This window comes from Solanum dulcamara, chromosome 1 (assembly GCF_947179165.1).
Source record: "Solanum dulcamara chromosome 1, daSolDulc1.2, whole genome shotgun sequence".
Taxonomy (NCBI): Eukaryota; Viridiplantae; Streptophyta; class Magnoliopsida; order Solanales; family Solanaceae; genus Solanum; species Solanum dulcamara.
Genome location: NC_077237.1, coordinates 47,423,439 through 47,444,132, shown reverse-complemented (window position 1 = coordinate 47,444,132; position 20,694 = coordinate 47,423,439). Strand labels below are relative to the sequence as shown.

Here is a 20,694-nt window from a genome sequence, read left to right as displayed (position 1 = left end):
TAAGGTTAGGTCTTGGGGTACTGACTTGCTGTGGGAGTTGATGGAAAGAGTTTTTATGATTCAAGAGAGGCTCTGTACTGCCCAGAGTAGGCAAAAATGTTATGCTGATCGGAGGGTGCGATCTTTTGAGTTTATGGTTGGAGACCGGGTATTCCTGCGAGTGTCGTCCATGAAGGGCGTGATGTGATTTAGGAGAAGGCGTAAGCTTGGCCCAAGGTTCATTGGCCCTTTTGAGATCTTGAGATTGGTAGGGGAGGTAGATTTTAATTTGGCCTTGCCCTCATCAGTATTAGGTATTCACCCTATATTCAATATTACTATGCTACGGTAATACATCCCAGATGAGTGTCACGTGCTTCAAAGGGATTCAGTTCAGTTTGATGAGTCCTTGTCCTTTGAGAAGGAGCCTATAACTATTTTGGACAGGAAGGTTAGGATGTTATGGTCTAAGGAGATTCCATCGATGAAAGTCTAGTGGAGCCATCATCCGAATTAGGAGGCTACATGGGAGACCGAACAGGATATGCGGACCCGATGTCCTCACCTATTTGAGGCCCCTAGTATTTTCTTCCTTAACTTTTGATGACGAACGTCGTTTAAATAGTGGATGTTGTAATGAACTCCAAGGTTATTTTTGAGCTTTTGCTTGTTTTTACTATTTTACTCCTTCCCATAGCTTTTTTATAGCTTATATATGATGTTGGGATGGGTAGCTCACTTCCTAAGGTGTCTGATTGAGTTTTGAGGTGGTTTCTCTATTTTTTAGGCTTAAGGTTTGAAAAAGTTGACTTTAATCAACATACGGAGTTCAGGCATCGTATGAGAATTCTAACGGTTCCATCAGCTCCGAAAGGGCTATTTTGGTTTAAAGGAAGGTTGGTTTGGGTTTTTGAGTCTTTGTTTTGAGTTTAGGAGGTTTTTCCATTTCAACTTTAAATTTGGACAAGTTTGACTGTGGTTAACATTTTGGGTTAATGAGCTCAGACAAAAATTCCATCAGCACAGTTTGCTTCGTAACGTCAAGTTTACTCTAGAACAACCTTTGGTTCAGTTCTCAAGGTGCTCGAAATGAGTTTTTGTCCGTTTGTGAATTTTGTAAGCTTTCTTTGGAAAGTTTTAACTTTGGTCAACATTCCATCAAAACGACCTCCATTGGGAAATCCATCGATTGTTTTAGTCTAGAATACCATTTACAGTTGGGTAGCATATTTCTTTTGTGTCGATGGAATTCAGAGCCCCGCTGAGGGATTTCTTTCCCTTGGTAAAAATGCACCTCAAATTTACTCTCCACGTTCACGGGCACCTAGCTGTGTTTGAGGAGGTCGATCCTTTTCTTCTCTGCATTCACAGGCTTCAGGACACGTTCGCGAAGGTATGGTAGATTGTACTCCGCATTCACAAACAAGCCTCCGCGTTCACGAAGAATATTGAGGGGCCTGGCAGTGATGTCTTTTAAGACCCAATGCCAGCCATTTTCTCTCCATTTCCAATTATCTTTTAAGACCCAATCATTTTTTTCCCGGTGCGTTGGGAATTCTTGTGGGAACGTTTCGAGATGGTTTTCCTTCCCTAAAAGACTTGTGAGTTTCTCATAAATTTCGTTATTTCTTGCATTTGAATGATGTTCTAGGGCTTGAAATTGGTTGGGTTGTTTAAGATCTTCCAGATCTCGGATTGTGCCCATTTTTGGGGCACAAGTTCCTTGAGTTATTAGGGACCTTGTGACAGAATTGGTTTTTTGATTTCATGCGTGAGTCCCAATTTTAAATTTTGACCCTATTTTAGTTTGATTTGTAATTATAGCAATATGTCTATTGTTGTCTTTGTTTTGATATTTTCTTTTATAATTTGATAGAATGACATCATTTGGAGGTGGCTCGGAAAGGAAAGACTCAAATTTAGAGGTTCGAGTGTGGTTTCAGCTTTGAGGTAGACTATGGCTTACTCCTTTTAGACTTGGCTTGGCTAGAATTGGTATATTTTGAGCACTAATGCATGACTAGGCTGGTGATTTAGGTGTTTATAGTCCATTTAAAAGTTGGGAGTCCATGATCATCATTAATGATTAGTTGGGGATTTAGTCGTTGGATCAATATTCTAGGCGATTTCTTCGCTTGTTTATATCGCTTAGAATTCTTAGAACTTGCTCCTAGGTGATTTGAACACAGGATGCCGTTTGTTTGACTATTTTGGTTTTGGTTGCCATTTGGTGTGATTTTGGTGTATGCCTACATCTTGCTAGCTTTTAATATTGAAATATTGGGCCCGAGGTCGTGTTTCTGGCACACCAGAGTCTCAGGTTAGTGATTTGGCACCTCCTATGCAATTCTTACTCAACTCAAGTGATATATGATTTTGACTTACTACTTTTATTGATTTTCCTCTCCGGTGTTAAAAACCATGTTTTAAAGAATAAAATGGAAATTTCAAGATTTTCGATTTATAAATAAGTCTAATGATTTAAAGAAAATACCAGTGATATTTTAATTATGCAAATCCTATTGAGAAGCTTGAGACATGAATTTCGGACGACCCAATGATACATAATTTAGGTTATTATTATTATTGAGAAACTCAAGGTGTGAATTTAGGGTGTCCCGTTAATACATATCGCGGATATTATTGAAAAACTCGAGGTGTGAATTTTGAGTGTCCCTTTGATGCATATCTCGGGTTATTATTATTCCTATTATTATTGAGAATCTCGAGGTGTGAATTCCGGGTGGCCCATGATAAATATTCGGGTTACTATTACTATTACTATTATTGGGAAGCTTGAAACGTGAATTCTGGGATCTTCATGATATTTTTGAGGATATTGAGCCTTAGCTACGAGTTTGCATTGAGTATTCTTTTGGTATTTTTATCAGATGGGATTATTTATGTACTTACTTGATTGGTCGGATTTGCTTGACTGTCGTATGATTATTCCTGTGCCCCTTTTCCCGTATTTGTCATTTGTATTCTTCAATCATTGTTATTAGTATCATCGTGCTTTTTATTATATACTTTATTACTTTTGAGCTTGGTTGGCCAATGATACCTACTGGGTACCCTGTGTTTTGAGACTCATACTTCACTTCTTCATCTTTTTGATGTAGCTCCCTATTCGAGCAACCCTCAGCACGCGCCTGATCATCCGTGGCGGTGCAAGTTCCAGATTGTGGTGACCTCCCAGCGTTCAGAGACTTGCTACGTTCCCTCTTTTACTCTTACTTATATTTTGTATTTTGGGCAGTCATATATGTATTGTATATTTATACATTGTTTCACCTTTTGTACTTAGTAGCTCATTTATAGGTGACACCAGGTTCGGGGTTCGGTCTAGTGTCAGTTCATCATTTTTTTTGGTCACTATCAAACCTTTTATATATTTTGTATCTATTTACATATCTATACCTTGGCATGACTTTTTTGTGTTATATTATTTTTATTCCGCCTTCTTATGTTATCAATTATTTAATTAGATTGAGATTTGTCTTCCCCTTATCTTGGGTTTAGCTTGCCTAATCGAGGGTTATGATAGGCGCCATTATGACCCGAATTCGGGTCTTGACATTTCCTTTATTGGTTAGTTTCCCCAAGTGGAAATACTCAACTCATCAAGTAGTTGAAAATATGTGCATAAGAAGGTAATTCAGTCACCACTAAAGCTAACAATTGTTCATCAAAGAACTCTTCTTGAATCTGCCTTTGTTCACCAACATGGGACGAACTCTCCAACCTGGACATGGGATCATTAATTTTATTTTCATACCCCTTGTGATCCTTAAATTTTATGTTGAACTCTTGAAGAAATAGAATCAACCTAATTATTCACGACTTTGCACCCTTTTTATTGAAAATGTACGTGATAGCTGCATAGTTAGTATAAACAAAAACTTTAGTCCCTACTAACAAAGAGCTGAAGTTGTCGAATGCATAGAGATGGACCAACATTTCTTTCTCTGTCACTGTGTAGTTGGATTGAGTTGCATCCAGTGTCTTTCTCGCATATAGATAGAGTGAAATAATTTCTCCTTCCTTTAACCCAGGACTGCACCTACTGCTACATCATTTGCATCACACATCAATTCAAAAGGAAGCTCCCAACTTGGAGAACATAGTACTGGGCCTTTTATCAAGTTGTTCTTCAAGGCCTTAAAATATCTAATGCATTGCTCATCAAAGTAAAATTTAACCTCCTTTTGTAGTAGACTACACATAGATCTTGCAGTGTTAGAGAAATCCTTGATAATTCTTTTGTAAAACCTAGTGTGACCAAGGAAATTTTGTCATCCCTTTTACAGAGACTGTAGGGGGAGGCTTCTCAATCACCTTCTCTACCTTGGCACAATCAACTTTGAGCCCTTTCTTAGAAACCTTATTGCCAAACAAAATCCCCACCTTCACTAGAAAATGGCATTTTCCCCAGTTTAGGACAAGATAAGTTTCTTCACATCTTGCAAGCACCCTGTACAAATTTTGTAAACATCTATCAAAATACTCCCTAAAAACTAAGAAGTCATCCATGAATATCTCTACAAAGTCTTCGACCATGTCATGAAAAATGGCCATTATACATCTCTGTAATGTAGCTGGGGCATTACACAGTGCTGAAGGCATATGTACCATAAGGACAATTGAATATAGTCTTCTCCTAATCCTTTGGAGCAATCACAAATTTGATTATATCCTAAATAGCCATCCAAAAAATAGTAACACTCCTGCCCTGAGGAAATGGGTAGTTGTCCTTCCTAGTGGCCTTATTTAATTACTTGTATTCGATGTATATGCGCCACTCTGTGACTATACTTGTTGGAATATGTTCATTATTTTCGTTGGTGATCAATGTCATGCCTCCTTTTTTAGGCAAATACTGAATTAGGCTGACCTACTTGCTGTTAGAGATGGGGTACACAATTCCTGCATCAAGCAACTTAATGACCACTTTCCGCACCATATCCTTCATAATCAGATTTAACCTGCACTGAGGTTCTGCACTCAGATTATGACCTTCCTCCATGATTATCTTGTGCATGTACAAGGTTAGGCTAGTGCCATATATGTTAGCCTATAACCTTCTTCCTCCTTTTTAATACATCCAGAGATGCTTCAACTTGTACTTTTAATAAATCTGCAGAAAGGATTATGGTAAAGTTCTATTAGCACCTAATAAACACATACTTGAGATAGAAGGGGACAACTTTTAGCTCCAATTTAGGCACTTTTTCAATTAAGGGCTAGGTAGGAGGTCCCAAGACTTCACTCATAATAGGAACATCTAGCATACTTGATAACTGCTGCAGTTCAACATACCCTTCTATATCCTGTCCAATTATCACTCTCTCTATAGGTCCTTTATTGTAACATACTGAGCTGCTATGTCTTCTTCAGTAACTATAATTCCTGAGATCTCTTCATAGACAGTAGACAACTTCATTTCCTTGTAAACATCAAAGACCTCGACCATTTCATAGGCCCTCATTGTCAGTCTACCAACAACCACATCAATCAAGGGTCCTCCAGTTGCTAACAAAAGACGTCCCAGAATGAATAGAACTTCTTGGTCAGGCTCAAAATCAAAGATAACAAAGTGCACAGGGAAGATGAGAGTTCCCACTTGGTCTAAGACATTCTCAATAATACCATTAGGCCTAGCCACTGTACGGTCTGCCAGTTGCAATATTATAGTAGTAGGCTTTATCTTTCTGAGGCCCAGTTTTTGAAATATGGATATAGGCATCAAGTTGATACTTACACCCAAATCATATAACCTTCTTGCATTGATGTACTTATTAATTGTGATTTGCATTATGAAACTCATAATATATTTCAACTTGGTAGGTAGCTTATTTTGAATTCTGGAGATACACTCATCAGTAAGTGCTACCATTTCATATTCAGCCAACCTGCTCTTGGTAGCTACAAATATCTTTCACATATTTGACATACTTAGGAATTTCCTATAAAACATCAATTAAAAGTGTTAACCAGTACATGCTTAAGGAGTTCACTAAACTTACCAAAGCATTCATCCTCTTTTTGCTTTTTAAACTTTTATGGAAATGGAGGAAGTGGTTTTGCTCTTGGCTCATTAATAAATCTTAGCTCACTCGGCCCAGATTCATCAACCATATTTCCTTTATCTATTTTCATTTTAATTTTAGAATCCAACTCTCTATTTGATGACCACTACGAATACTCACAATATTTAATTTTTGGGGTTGGGTCAGTGTTACCTGTCAAACCCCCTTATAGGAGAGAGTTTTGTGCACTTACAAACTACCCAAACTACTTCTCTAAATTTGGGGTAGCCAGCAGATTACTGTGTACATCTACAACTAACCTGGCTCGATCAACCATGATTTGTTTTAGCATCTTTTCTATACTCATATTTCCCTATTTTCTTCTCGGCTGATTATCCTAGCCCTGATGCTGATATAGTTGTCCACCACCCTGTGGTTTGTACTAGTTCTGACTTTAATTCTAAGCCTGGTTACCACACCAAAAGAAGTTAGGATGGTTCCTCCAACTTGTACTATAGGTGTTTTCATAATTGTGGTGCATTCCACCTCTTTGAGTATTCTCCAAAAAGCTGATAGACTCTAGATTAGCTCCACAATATTTATCTGAATACTCACCACTGCAACATACCTCATACCACAATTACTGGAGCATGTTGTTGTCCTAATGATAAGTTGGTGAACTGGGTGTTCATCATGTTGTACATGGCTATAATTTGTATAGTTAAAGTTATTACTACATCTACCTCAAGCAACATCCTAGCTGTTTTATGTACCACAGGTCTACTATTGTTTCTATTTCACTCAGGATTTGCCTATGATATGCGATTCAGTAAAGCATAACATTCAGCATATGTCTTCTCTAAAGACTATCCACCTACATTAGAATTAAGAAAAATCTTTATATTGGGTTCCAAGCCTTCAATGAAGGTATGGACCAATACTTCGTTAGTATGATGATGATGAGAACAACTAATCAATAAGGACTAAAACCTATCCCAAGCTTGGTATAGATTTTCTCCTCCTCTCTTTTTAAAACTTAATATCTCACTCCTCAGCTTTGCTATCTTTCCCGAGAGGAAGAACATTATCAAGAATTTCTTTGCTAGATCATTTTATGTAGTGATGGAATTTACTAGTTCAAACTTCAACCACCTCTTTTTCACCCCAAATAGAGAAAATGAAAACAAGGTAAGCCTCACATAATCAGGGGATACCTCAGTAGGTGTGTAGGTATCACTAATCTCCAGAAAATTCTGGATATGCACTTGAGGATGAACTTTCAATTAGTATGCAAAAGCTACACCATGTTCTGCTTCGGCTTGAATCTACTCCAGGCACCAATTTTCTGATACTTGAAGTAACATTAGTTGCGAGTGGGTTTACCACACTGTGCACTATCATAGTATCTGCTTTCTCCATAGCCTCTTGTTCATGCTCAACATGAGGTATGTGATTTTAGAGAGCTGTTCGTCTCCTTTGTTGATGTAAAAATCATTCTCGCTTTGCCAACTGCTCTACAATTTCTCCATCTCTTTTCAGCTTGACGAAAAAAGTTATCTACAATAAATGAAAGATAAGATCAAGTAGTTAATACTTTTCACAAATAATTAATAAACTCGAAAATTAAATAATTGGCGATTTTAAAGTCTCCAACAATGGCGCAAAAAATTTGTTGTTTCCAATAGTACACGCAAGGGTACGTGGTCAACCAATAAACTTAGTGACTCTTTTGAGTCGGATTATCGAACTCAAAGGACTTTAATTTGACAATTAATCACTTTCTGATGTAATTAAACTAAATGTTCTTGTGTAATAAAGTTGTAATAGTCGGTTTTAAACTAATGATTTTAAGAAATTAAAATTCACTAACTAGCTAGCAAATGGTTCAGTTTAAAATAAGGTTTTTACAAGTTGAGAGAAATCCTAGGGTAGCCGCACAAATTGAGTTCTAGCCTAATATTTATTACTTCAGTATTCAATAGGTTATCACGTTACTGATTCACAAGGTTAAATTTATGATCATAATCTTTCGACCTCTAATCATCTACTACTTTTGACAGCCTAACTACATCATTGAGCAAGGATAGACATGAACCAACTATAGAGAATTAAGCTATCATTTTTCATGTTAAACGAGGCATATAGTTATATTTCTATCCTATATGCAAAAAATTTAAACTTTTTTTGCTAGAATGAACACGTTCCTCATATTTCTTATTCTATCCCCCCATTCATCTCTCGAGTTTAAGAGTGGAAATTATGTGTATCATAATATTGATTAGACATTAAAATAAAGAAAAATATAATTCAAGAATAACTTACATAGTAACTCGTCTTCTTCCAAAGAAAAATCAACATTATACCATAACTCATGGACACAACCCTAGAATAAGGAAAATTAGCCACTCATTGTTCAAATTACCATACCAAAATGTTTAATGAACATTCAAGAGATTAATAAAATGAAAGAGTAGAAAAATAACCCTAAAGTTCATCACAAGAGTCACGCTAGTCGTGCTCTCCTCAATAAAAGACCGAATAATAAATAATTAATACACTTGGGCTATTTATAGAGTCTAAAAATTTGATGCGAGAAAAATTACATTGCCAGGTCTGCGATGCATACATGTTCCCTCAACTAAGATTTTGAAAATATTGCTTCATCTCCGTGACACGTGGCTAACACAGAATCCACTGCCTAATAATCTTTTGAAGCCAAATTATTGTGCCCAGGTTCACAACATGGAGGTACTCCCTCTTCAAGCATTTCACAATTTTGCAAGTCCATCCTTAGCACATTTAAGCCTTTATTTTCAGCGTAGCTTCCACTTTTGTCAATTTTTAATTCTTTTCTCTTGTGTTCCACCTTACAAACACCTAATCATATTGGTTAGTGTCAATAGAAGCAATTGACTCTAAAAATCCAATTAAAAGTATGGAATTCAATCTAAAACTTAGCTAAACATATGGGATAAATTAGCTTTTGTGCATATAAATACGCCCAAGATAGTGAATGTAACTGATAAAGAATTAGCAAGCCAACAAGGTTGCAACTGAAATCATATATACAATAAGATGACAAGGCTATAAATGGAAGCTGAGAAGACTCACCAAAGTATGTCCACAAGTTTCTATAAATACTACAACTCAACTAGTTGGAAGAAAAACCCCAATGATACCAATAATTATATACAAAACTCATATATGTAAAACCTACAGACAACCAACAACTCTGAGAAGAATGGAGCTTACCAATTCTCAGCTAAGATAATACCCCAATAGCAAAGGCCAATCAAGGCCCTTGTCTGAACCTGCATCACAAATTCGACGTTCCCTGACAACTGAACGTTAGTACGAATGAAAATACACTGCTAGGAAATGAGGAAACTAGAATTATAACTAGCTGTAGTAAAAATGATAATAGAGATACCACTTGAAATTGAAACTCTGATAGCTTACATGGTCGACATCTGACCTCATAGCAATCATATGCATGGAATGCTCATGAAATCATATATTTTGAATACATATAAGTATAGTTTCAAGTGCATGACATACCTGTCAAATGCTAGAAATGATGGTCTCTTCCGTAGCAAAACGACATTATATTGACAACCAGTGGCCATCTGTATAATATATATAATCTTTTGGGCAAATAAGCCACCTTTCCTCCGATTATACCTCAGAGTCCTTGCATAATATTTCATGTATGAAATAAACTTTGAATGCACATAGTAGGACATAACAAGAACTCAGCAAATCTTGACTTATTGGTACTCTTATTCTCATACTCTTGTAACCACTTTTGTATAACATGCAAATGTCTTTTAGAACGTCATATGCTTTTACAATAAACCTAACACTTAACTCAACTCTATAAAGATAACTTAAAATTGAGGATGTTCAAAGAGCTTAGGGTGCTTAAAGAATCTCATCGTAACTTCAGTTAACTTTCATACGATCATTTAGGCCTATAAAATTCAAAACAGACTCAAAGCTCTTGACTCGACTTCAATCTAGAAAATTAATCATTTCAAAACTCAAAAAGATACTGACAAAACTTGATTTAATTTATGAACAACTCTAATTGGGTGAAATTATAAAAACTCAAAAGGAGACTGACAAATTTGACTTGATTTATGAACAACTCTAATTAGGTGAAATTATGATCCTTTTTCGGTACAAGGATACTTGACAAGTATACCCTCACAACAATAGAGTACAAGATTTATTATGACTATTATTTTGAAACATCATTTTTGTAAATAGTTTATGACAAGAAATAATGGATTAATAAATCCCTTAGGTGCAGCATAATAATTATTCAATATTTTAGTCTTATTCTTAGGACAATAGTTTGCTAATAGATTAATGAATAAGAAAATCAATAGAAAAAAGCTTTAATAGTCAAACATACTTCACAATCTTACAAGCATGATAATGATATGATAAAATTAAGTATTAAGATCAGTTGACATCTCAATGTCTTTCACAAAGGGTCTTCCTAGCAGTATAATTGTAAAAATGACTCATTCGATGATTTGCAATTTATAGAATTCATGTGATATGAAAAAAAGAGCTTGCCTTAACATACCTTGAATACGAATTTGAATAACTTGATTTATATAATTAATTTTCTTTAGAGAATCAAATATAGCATTGAAAGATTTTTCTTCTATCAAATTGGCTTCAACATGCAACTATGATCACAACATCTGAGTAAAGTAATTTAGCTTGCCTTATGTATGAAGAAAGGAGACAACATGAATAAGTACGTGCATATACATGCATAATAATAGCTTAAGTATCTATATTTTTGTAAGAAAAATTAACTAGGAGTTGCTGGAAATTTTTATGAGGTGAAAAATGAAAACAGAAGGAGCATATGTATATATATTTTAATGTTGCCAACCTAACAACTTAAGTGCTACATCAAAGGGGAAAGTGGCAGCATATCTACATTTAAATCAAGTGTGCACCTACTTCTCCTCCATGTGGGTGGGGGGGGGGGCAATAATAAAATAAGTTTATATTATTACTCAAATATTCGGTTATTGCATAGCTTCGTAATAAAATATATATAACTTTTTGAATAAATCATTATAAATAAATATTTTTTGAATAAATCTATCTTATATAGTAATAATTTTGTGACATAACTACACTTACTATCTGCGTTAAAAAAACAATAAATTTTAAATATTCTATAAAATAATTCATGCACAAGTATATGATAACTAAATAATATTTCAAAAATATTTGAGGCATTTTAGGAAGAAACTAACAATATATATTTATCAAATTTAATTTAAAAATTGATTTTTCCGAACACAAGCGAGGTTATAGTTAAACTACTCAAATTTAAGCGCGTAATCCCTTGACATGAAATGAAGAACAATCGTAAACACTCGAGGTGTTACATCCTCGCCCCCCCCCCCCCCTAGAACCATTCATCCTAAAATGAAACTAACACTCACGGGGCTAAGTCTAAGAATTATTTCAAAGTTTTGAAAGAGGTTTCCTTATATACCAGGTAATTCTAAACTAAGAACTCAACCAACCCCAACCTATATGCCTCATAGGAAAATATATGAAACATAACAACAAGCACATGTGAAGCTAAAATCTTATCAATTAGAGTTTAACACCTAGGTAACTAAATAGAGAAATTTAACTTTATTTATCTACTCAAGTAGGTGTTCATAAGATGACATGTAATCTAGGAACAAATACGTCACATAGAATTACATGCTATATAAACAAAAGAACCCAAAAAACATGTAATCATATGCACGAGTGAGTCATAAAAGTAGGGCTTTAACCCATGAATATGTGGGCCTTGTAGGTATATGACGTATGAACAATTTAGCTAGAAAACATACTACTTATGTATAAATAAGTTGTGAATTATGTAATAGTACGTGCACCAAGAAATTCTCATAAAATAGTTTATTATCTGAAATTTATCATGCAACCTTATAATTAAAAGAGATGTGCAATTTGTTTAACTGTAAGCTCTTAGGCTTTGAAATCTTATATCATATAATAAGTAACTTACGTTTGACATATGAGCATGCGTTTAGTAACATTTAAACAGATAAACCTATACACCTATAAACCTATATCCCTTCCACAATTTAAACATTTAATACATGCACGAATAATCTTAATATTTATAAAAAAAAAATAACATTTAAAAAAACAAATTAGAAAACAGCAGACATATAGTTATGAAATTTTCAAAATATACATTCTATAGATAATGATCTTTGTTATGCAATTCACATGCTATAATGTGACCTATTAACATAATAACAAATACTTTATGATACTTTTAGCATGTGAGAGGTTTATTTCTAATATGTAGGCATATGCCATATAATCAATTTTTTTGGAAGGCAATATAACATATGGGAAATTAAGACTTGATCTCACAGACAACATGATTCAATTTGGATAATTCTAGATAGGTGTAATGAATCTCCAGGTCATTTTAGAAATAATGCATTCATTTTATCATTTAGAGCGCTCCTGTAGCAACCCCAAGTCATTTATAATTTGTTGGCACTGACTTTTTGGTCGCCTGATCGTTCGTTTGGGTTTTAGGCCCATTTCCTTATTTTGGAGCTTTTACAACTTGAAAAGCGAACTTCGGTCATAACTTTAGAAAATGATATCAAAACAGAACTCTAACAATTTCATCAACTCCAAAATAGCTAAATTAGGCTAGTAGCATAATGAGCATGAGTATTGAGAAAATTGATATGAGTTTGGGGTCATTTGGCGCTTTTGCCTTTGAAATCTGGCCCATGGTTGACTTTGGTTGATATTCTTGGAAAACACGCTTACATAAAAATTCTAACAGCGTAGTTGCTCCAAAATGTCAATTTTGGTCTAGAACGATTCTTTGTTTAGTTCCTAAGATATTTGATGTAATCTCGAGCCTATTGTGGAATTACGCTCAAAATAGTACTTGGATGTGAGACCCACTTTTAATCATAGCATCCTCGTTTAAAAATTTTGACTATGTCATTGAGCTCGAAATATAAAATTTGGTGGGGGTAGTATATCTCCTTTGCACACACGGGATTCTGAATGAATTTTGAGCACTGCATCAGAAAATTTAAACATGGTGAAAACCAGCTGATGCAGGACACCATGGCCTTCACATTCGCGAGGCCCTAGGCTGCAATTGCGATGTTCCAATAACTTTCCCTTCATGATCGTTCGGTCCCCTCTCGCGATTGTGATGAGGAGTTACCCACATTGACCACTTTTTCCCACCCAGTCGCGATTGCAATGAGCAATTCCATCTAGTCTTTATTTAAAAGACCAGATGCGATCAACTTTGAACTTTGATATTCGTTTTCTTATATCTCTCTTGTTTGGAGCTCAAAGTTAATGAATTAAGGGTCTAACTTCAAGAGAATTTCCAGGAAAACACATTGGTAAGCTCAGAAAGTGTATTAGAAGCTTCATTGGAGGTAAATTTGATGTTTTAGTTGTTAGTTGTCACATTTTCCGGTTAAGGTTTCTATAAATTTTGAAGTCCTATTTTGTGATTGTTTTAGCTCTGTTTCTAATTATTCTTTTGGCTAAGTTTTGGGTTTTCCACAAGGAACATCATGGTGCAACTTGTTTTGATCATGGGAGCCTTGGTTTTAGTCATTTGTCATACCTAAATACTGTTCTTTTTCATTTTTTCTAGCTTAAGCTTGAGATTATGTTTCATGTGTGGTTGTAGTTGATTCTAGTGTATGAATTATGATCCTTATTGGAACATGAGCATGGGGTAGCATCTAGGACATACTCTTGGGGTCAACTCTGGAATTTCTGATGTAGATCCCATATTTTTCTATTTTGGACTACAAAATTGGCCTGCCTTCAAATTTGTTAATTTTAGTGTCATAATGATCGTACTAATGTTATGATAGTATTATTTATAGTCTGGCAGCATTCAGAGTTGTTCAAAAGAGAAAAGCTTCAGTTCCATGAGTTAGAGCGCGCATGATCAACCTACAGGTAGGTTATGGTTTTTCTCCTCTTTATACTAAGCATGTTTATGCATTTATATACTGAAATGTATGAGCTTGGAGGGGTTTGGGCATCGAGCATGCAAAATTCCTAGAATTCATGTCTTAGGCGTTATTGTTGATCATCCATATCTGATAGTGCGTGCTGTTCCTTTGGTTTATATATTTGAAAGAATGTTTTTCCTTAGTCTAGGCTTAGACTAGTGTTGCCTTAGACTTATACAATTTTGGTGTCATTGGATCTTAGAACTTTTCTGACATTATTTCGGACACATTATCTCCCTGTAGACTTATCTAGAAAACTTGAGTTTGATAGTTTGAGCTTTAGCTATGAAGTAACACAGATTAGGAACCTTACCTCTATAATATCCTATTCTTCTATCAATCCTGTATGGCCTGGTTCTTAGTTTTGGAACTCTTTTCGATGGTTTTGGTTAGATATGGTTCGACTAGAGTGATTCATTGATGACGCTCGGTTTGGGGGTACTCCTCATGATGCTCCATTGTCAACTAATCCTAATTTTGACCGAATCGCCTCTGTTCATGGTTTAAATCCCCAATTCACTCAACTGGGTGAGGTTTAAGCCCCTACCTTGGTCGTATTACGTGGGTTCAAGTTTGTCGATCCTCATTTAGTCATGGTTCAATCCCACGAACTTTATATAGACTCGATTCAATTCTGTCTCTCCTCACTTAGCCGTGGTTCAAGCGCACTACCCTTACATAGCCTCAGTTCAAGTCCATCGCTCCTTATTTTTTTTGGCTCAACTATTTAGTTATTATTACCCGGTTCAAGTATGTGGTATCTCTATTATACGTTGTACAAATCCACGATTATCTATAGATAGGGTTCAAGTCCTTGGTTTTTTTTAAATCTCAGTACGGGTTCCTAATTCTCTAATAAATCTTTGGTTCAAGTCCTTATCTACTCTTAGCTCTGGGTTAAAGTTTTAGACTTTTGCGATAGTTCTGCTCAAGTCTAGGAAATTTGTGGAATTATTAGAAATTTATCAGATCCATTCATCTTACCTCAACTATCCATGGTCCTATCGAGAGTCTGTTAAGGTTATTACCTTAGACTTGCGCACGAGCATACCCATCGGATTTATGGGAACTTGGCAGATTTAGCTAGTTTCTTTCTCTTTGTGTGATTAGTATGTTCGTGAACATACCTACATTTACTTCTTACTTTGCCTTTGGCTATGGTTATTTTCTCGCATTTCAATTTACTTTTGCTTATCTTGCTAAGTCACCTATGATTCCTATTGGGTACCTATTGTTTTGGTACTCATACTAAACTCTGTATCTATTTTCATGATGTATGTCTGAGTACTAGCTATCGGTGTTAATTCAAGCTAGCTGCTGTCTTGATCAGAAGCGAGGGTGAGTACATAGTGTGTAAGAGTTACCCATCTCCCTTTATACATATATTTTCTGAGGCTGTGGGTGAGGATGCCCATGAGTGTCTACCTACTTGTCGGAAGTGGCTGTAGACTTTGGGTCTAGCAGAGCCAAGAGGAGCTGACTTTACTGCTTATCAGCTAGATGGTCCTACTCGATAGTCGTGGTGTTCATACATAGAGAACAGGCCATCTAGGTCTCCACCGTTGTCATGGGCTGAGTTTTTAGAGCCCTTCTTAGCCCATTCTATTCCCAAGAGCGTCTCAGATTTGAGATCAATTATTGCGGTAGGAGCAGTGCTCCATGTACGTATCTAAGTACGAGGCCCAATTCCATGATCTCTCCAGGCTTGCCTCCATGATCTTACCTATAGAGGAAGAGAATTTTTGTTGTATCGTTAGTAGGTTGAGGCTCTAGTTACAGATTGAGACTCAGTATTTAGTGTCTATGGGCTGCTCATTTTTTGATGTGGTAGACCATGCTGTACGCTTGAGTAGCTCTATTGCGAGAGCCAATAATGAAGCATCAAGAAAGCTAGGCAGGGGGATAGACAGGGTGAGCACCGCTTTAGACCCAGGGAGTCCTATGACATATCTCGCAAGAGTTTCAGCCGAGTCAGTCCAACCGCCCCTTCCAGGCCTCCCTTCAGACTTTAAAGCATGACCAGCACCATCAGGGTAGTTCTAGTGTCGCTCCAAGTTAGGGTTAAGATAGTTCACAGATGGGTTCTTCCAACCGAGGTGGACGACCTCCAGCTTAGAGCCAATAGTCATAGGGGTACTATGAGTGTGGGGAGCTAGATCATTGGTCTTGCAAGTGCCCTCAGCGTAGGCAAGCCTTACCAGCTCCACAAGATGTTAGACCTGCACTAGTAGTAGCACCTTCAGTTAGAGGCTGAGGCCAAGGATATGACCATAGGGGTGGTCATCAGGGTGCACAGGGAGGTCTCCGAGGAGGCAGGGCAGGAGGCAGGGTCGATTCACAGGGTAGAGGATCCCAGGGCCACTTTTTTGCAACTTCGGCTAGAGTTAAAGCTGAGGCCTCGGATTATGTGATCATAGGTACAATTTTATTATATCATCAACCCACATGCGCTTTATTTGATCCAAACTCCACCTATTCTTATATATTTTTATATTGTACCCCTAGACTGAGTATGTGTTCAGAGCCCTTAGTTGATCCATTGCATGTTTTGACCCAAGTAGGTGATTACTTAGTAGTGGATCTGGTCTTTAGATCTTGCTTGGTACCTATTTAGGGGAGAGAGACTAGGGTTGATCTTATTTTTCTTGATATGGTAGATTTTGATCTGATTCTGGACATGGACTAGTTATCCCCTCACTGCCCGGTCTTTGATTGCTATGGCTAGACTGTTACCTTAGCCATGCCAGATATTCAGGTAGTTTTATGGCAAGGTTTTTTTAACGCAGGCCGCTTGGGGGTGATCTCCTTTGTTTGGGCTGTAAGGTTAGTTGCTAGCGGGTGTTTGTCATACTTGGTTTGTGTTACAGATATGAGTAGGGAGGGCCCTACGGTTTACTCATTTCCTATAGTCTAAGAGTTTGCTGATGTGTTTCTTACTGATCTGTCTTGCATTCCTCCGAACTACGATATTGACTTTGCCATTGATGTAGAGCTAGGTACCTATCCTATTTCCATCCCACCATACTCTATGGCACCCATAGAGTTCAACGATATTAGTGTTCAACTTTCAAGATCTCTTAGATAAGGGATTTATTCGGCCTAGTGTATCACCTTGTGGTGACCCTTTCCTATTCGTTAAGTAGAAAGATGGTACTATGCATATGTGTATTGATTATAGGTAGTTGCATAAGGTGACGGTAAATAACCTTTAGACCATGCATAGGATTGATGACCTATTCGACCATCTTCAGGGTGTCGTGGTACTTTCTAAGATTGATTTGAGATTCGGCTACCACTAATTAAGGATTAGGGAAGCGACCATCCCTGAGACCTCATTTAGGACTCGATACAGCCACTATGATTTCCTAGTAATGTCTTTTAGATTGATTAATGCCCCTTCCGCATTCATGGACTTGATGACATTCTGGTATACTTGTGGAGTCGGAATAAGCATAAGCAGCATTTGAGTGTAGTGCTCCGGACTTTGAGCGATCAACAACTTTATGTCAAGTTCTCAAAGTGCAAGTTTTGGCTTGAGTCCATAGCATTTTTGAGCATGAGTGTCCAAGAATGGCATTATGGTAGATCCGGCGAAGATTGAGGCTATTTGTGATTGGGCCATGCCCACCTCTATGACTAAGATTCATAGCTTCGTCGGATTAGTAGGGTACTACATGTGCTTCATTGAGGGGTTCTCTATTATAGAAGCATCTCTGACTCAGTTGACTCTCTAGGATGTTCCATTTGTTTGGTCAAAAAAGTGTTAGAAGAGCTTTTTAAGGCTGAAAGAGTTGCTTATAATTGGTCCTATATTGACCCTTCCAATTGAGGGAGAAAGATTCACCATTTATAAATGGGTTTGGTATTGATGCAGTACGATCGGATTATTGCTTTTGTGATGAGGCAGCTTAATTTTCATGTGCGCAACTACCCTACTTATGATTTGGAGTTGGCGACAGTAGTTTTTGCACCTAAAATTTGGAGGCACTACCTGTATAGAGTTCGTTGCGATATTTACAGATCATAGGAGTTTTCAATATATTATGAGGCAGAGGGATCTTAATTCAAGGCAGCGCCACTGGATTGAGTTCCTGAACAACGGCGACCTCTATATTCTCTACCATCCGAGAAAGGCAAATGTAGTAGGCGACACCTTAAGTTGGAAGGCGGTCATTCCTTAAGTAATTGGATGATTCATCTTGACATCTTTGGTTTCCAGTGTGTGTTAGCTTATGTAGGAGCTCAGTCATCTCTATTGGATTAAATTCGTAGTCGTCAGTTTAAGGATGAGGATTTAGTTGTACTTTGAGATCATATTTTGAGAGATGACGTTGGCCTGGCTAATTAATATTCAGATAGGGTATTAAGGTTTTGTGGTCGTCTCTGTGTTCCCAGGGTTGGGGGTTAGATTATGTTGATCCTTAGCAAGAACCATGATTCTAGATATTCTATCCATCCAGGCACTGCTAAGATGTATCATGACTTGAGGCAGCATTATTAGTGAAGTTTCATGAGGAGAGATATTATAGATTATGTGTCACGTTGTTTGAATTTTTAGTAGGTTAAGGCTGAGAAGTTAAGGTTGGGAAGCGCGCTTCAAAAATTACCTATTCTCGAGTGGAAGTGGGAGTGAATCACCATGGATTTCATTATGGGGTTGCCTCACACTTCTCATGGTGTTGATATTATTTGAGACATTATGGATCGATTTACCAAGTCAGTACCCTTCCTTCTCGTTCATATTTCCTAAAGTGCTGAGAGGTTGGCCCATATCTATATTCGAGAGGTGGTTCGCCTTTCTGGTGTGTTTGTTTTTATTATCTCAGATAGGGACTCACAGTTCACATCTAGCTTTTGGAGGACTTTTCAAAAGGAGTTGGGTACTCGTGTCTACCTTTTCACAACTTTCCACCCACAGACTAACGGTTAGTCAGATCGCACAATTCAGGTTCTTGAGGATATGCTGTGGGCTTGTGTTATAGATTTTTGGGGTTAGTGGGATCTATTTTTTTCCTTTTCAGAGTTTACGTAAAATAATAGCTACCACTCTAGCATATAGATATCTCCATTCGAAGCCTTATATGGTAGGCGTTGTTGCTCTCCGATTAGTTGGCTTGAGTTTACAAAGCTAAGGACACGTGGTACAAACTTGATGAAGGAGGTCTTAGTTCATGTAGTAGTGATTTAGGATAAGCTCAAGATAGCTCAGAGTAGACACACCAGAGTTATTTGGATCATAGGCGTTGACCATTGAGATTTGTTGTAGGTGAAAGGGTGTTCCTCTATGTATCACCCATGAAGGTCGTGAGGAGGTTTGGGAGGCGGGGAAACCTAAGCCCTAGGTATATTTTCCCTTTTGAGATATTGAGGACCATTGGCAAAGTTGTATATTAGTTAGATTTACCTCTGGATTTTTCCTCTATTCAATCGATCTTTCATGTATTCATGCTGCATTGGTATGTGCTAGATGAATCCCATGTGCTTCAGTATGATGCGGTTGACCTAGATGATCGTTTGATCTATATTGAGTAGCCAGTTGCTATTTTGGCCAAAGATTTTAGGTAGCTGCGATCTAGAGCCATTCTTATGGTTAAGGTCTGTTGAGGCATCATCAAATTGATGAGGCTACCTGGGAGACTGAGTAGAAGATATGGGCATAGTTCCCCAGCTTATTTGATCCTTCAGGTGCTTCTTGACTCTTACTTTTGTGGAGGAAAATTCTTTTAGTAGTGGATGTTGTAATGACCCACCAGGTCATTTTAGAAATAAAATATTCATTTCATTGTTTGGCACTAACTATTTGGTCGCCTGGTCGTTCTTTTGGGTTTTAGGACCGTTTCTTATTTTTGAGCTTTTATAACTTGAAAAGTTGACTTCCTTCATAACTTTAGGAAAAAGACCTGAGAATGGAATTCCATCTGCTCTAGAATGGCTAAATTAGTCTTGTAGCATGGTCGATGCAAGTATCGAGGCAATCGATATGAGTTTGGGGCTATTTGATACTTTTGCCTTTGAAATTCGGCCCATGGTTGACTTTGGTCAACATTGTTGGAAAATAAGCTCAAATGAAAATTTTGATAGCGTAATTAGCTCTGCAATGTCAAGTTTGGTCTAGAACGACCCTTTGTTTGCTTCTCGAGGATTCTGGTCTAATCCCAAGGTCGTTGTGAAATTAGGCTAAAATGGTTCTAGAGTGTGGGACCCACTTTCACTCGTAACAACCTTATATAGAAATTTCAAATACGCCTTTGAATCTAAAATATTGAATTTTGTGGGGTAGCATATCTCATTTGCATGCACCAGATTCTGAATGCATTCTGACCACCTCGTTGGAGTATTTGAACTTGGTGATGACCAACTATTGTAGGTGATATTGGTGTTGGCCACCATGGACTTTTCATTCACGAGGCCCTTACCTGCAATCGCGAGGGTCTAGTTCCTTGCCCTTCATAATTGTGTGGTCCCCTCTCGCAATTGCGATGAGGAGTAACCTGCGTTGGCCACGTTCTACTTATCGTGATCGCAAGGTCAAACCTTTACGATCGTGAGGGTATTTTTCCCAGTGGGTTGAATCGTGTTCCTATTTCCACGATCATGATGAACAATTC

The 20,694-nt window shown here is 37.2% G+C and overlaps 2 protein-coding genes across 2 annotated transcripts; both read right to left on the bottom strand.

The window, feature by feature from the left end:
• Window positions 1-4,251: 4,251 nt before the first annotated feature.
• Window positions 4,252-5,005, bottom strand: LOC129892976 (uncharacterized). Its single transcript, XM_055968477.1, has 2 exons — window positions 4,878-5,005; window positions 4,252-4,453 (listed from the first exon to the last, which is right to left on the bottom strand). The coding sequence occupies exons 1-2, from the start codon at window positions 5,003-5,005 to the stop codon at window positions 4,252-4,254; spliced, it is 330 nt and encodes a 109-aa protein (XP_055824452.1).
• A 324-nt stretch (window positions 5,006-5,329) lies between these two features.
• On the bottom strand, window positions 5,330-5,875 carry LOC129892971 (uncharacterized). Its single transcript, XM_055968475.1, has one exon. It carries the CDS (start codon window positions 5,873-5,875, stop codon window positions 5,330-5,332), a length of 546 nt encoding a protein of 181 aa, XP_055824450.1.
• Window positions 5,876-20,694: the final 14,819 nt, after the last annotated feature.

What these genes read in the sequence shown, in the direction of transcription:
- LOC129892976 (XM_055968477.1), bottom strand. Translation starts at nt 5,005, where the DNA reads ATGGAGGAAGGTCATAATCTGAGTGCAGAACCTCAGTGCAGGTTAAAT. An exon ending in TACCCCATCTCTAACAGCAA is followed by an intron (nt 4,454 to 4,877) that starts GTAGGTCAGCCT and finishes AAATTTGTACAG; the next exon opens with GGTGCTTGCAAGATGTGAAG.
- LOC129892971 (XM_055968475.1), bottom strand. Translation starts at nt 5,875, where the DNA reads ATGGTAGCACTTACTGATGAGTGTATCTCCAGAATTCAAAATAAGCTA.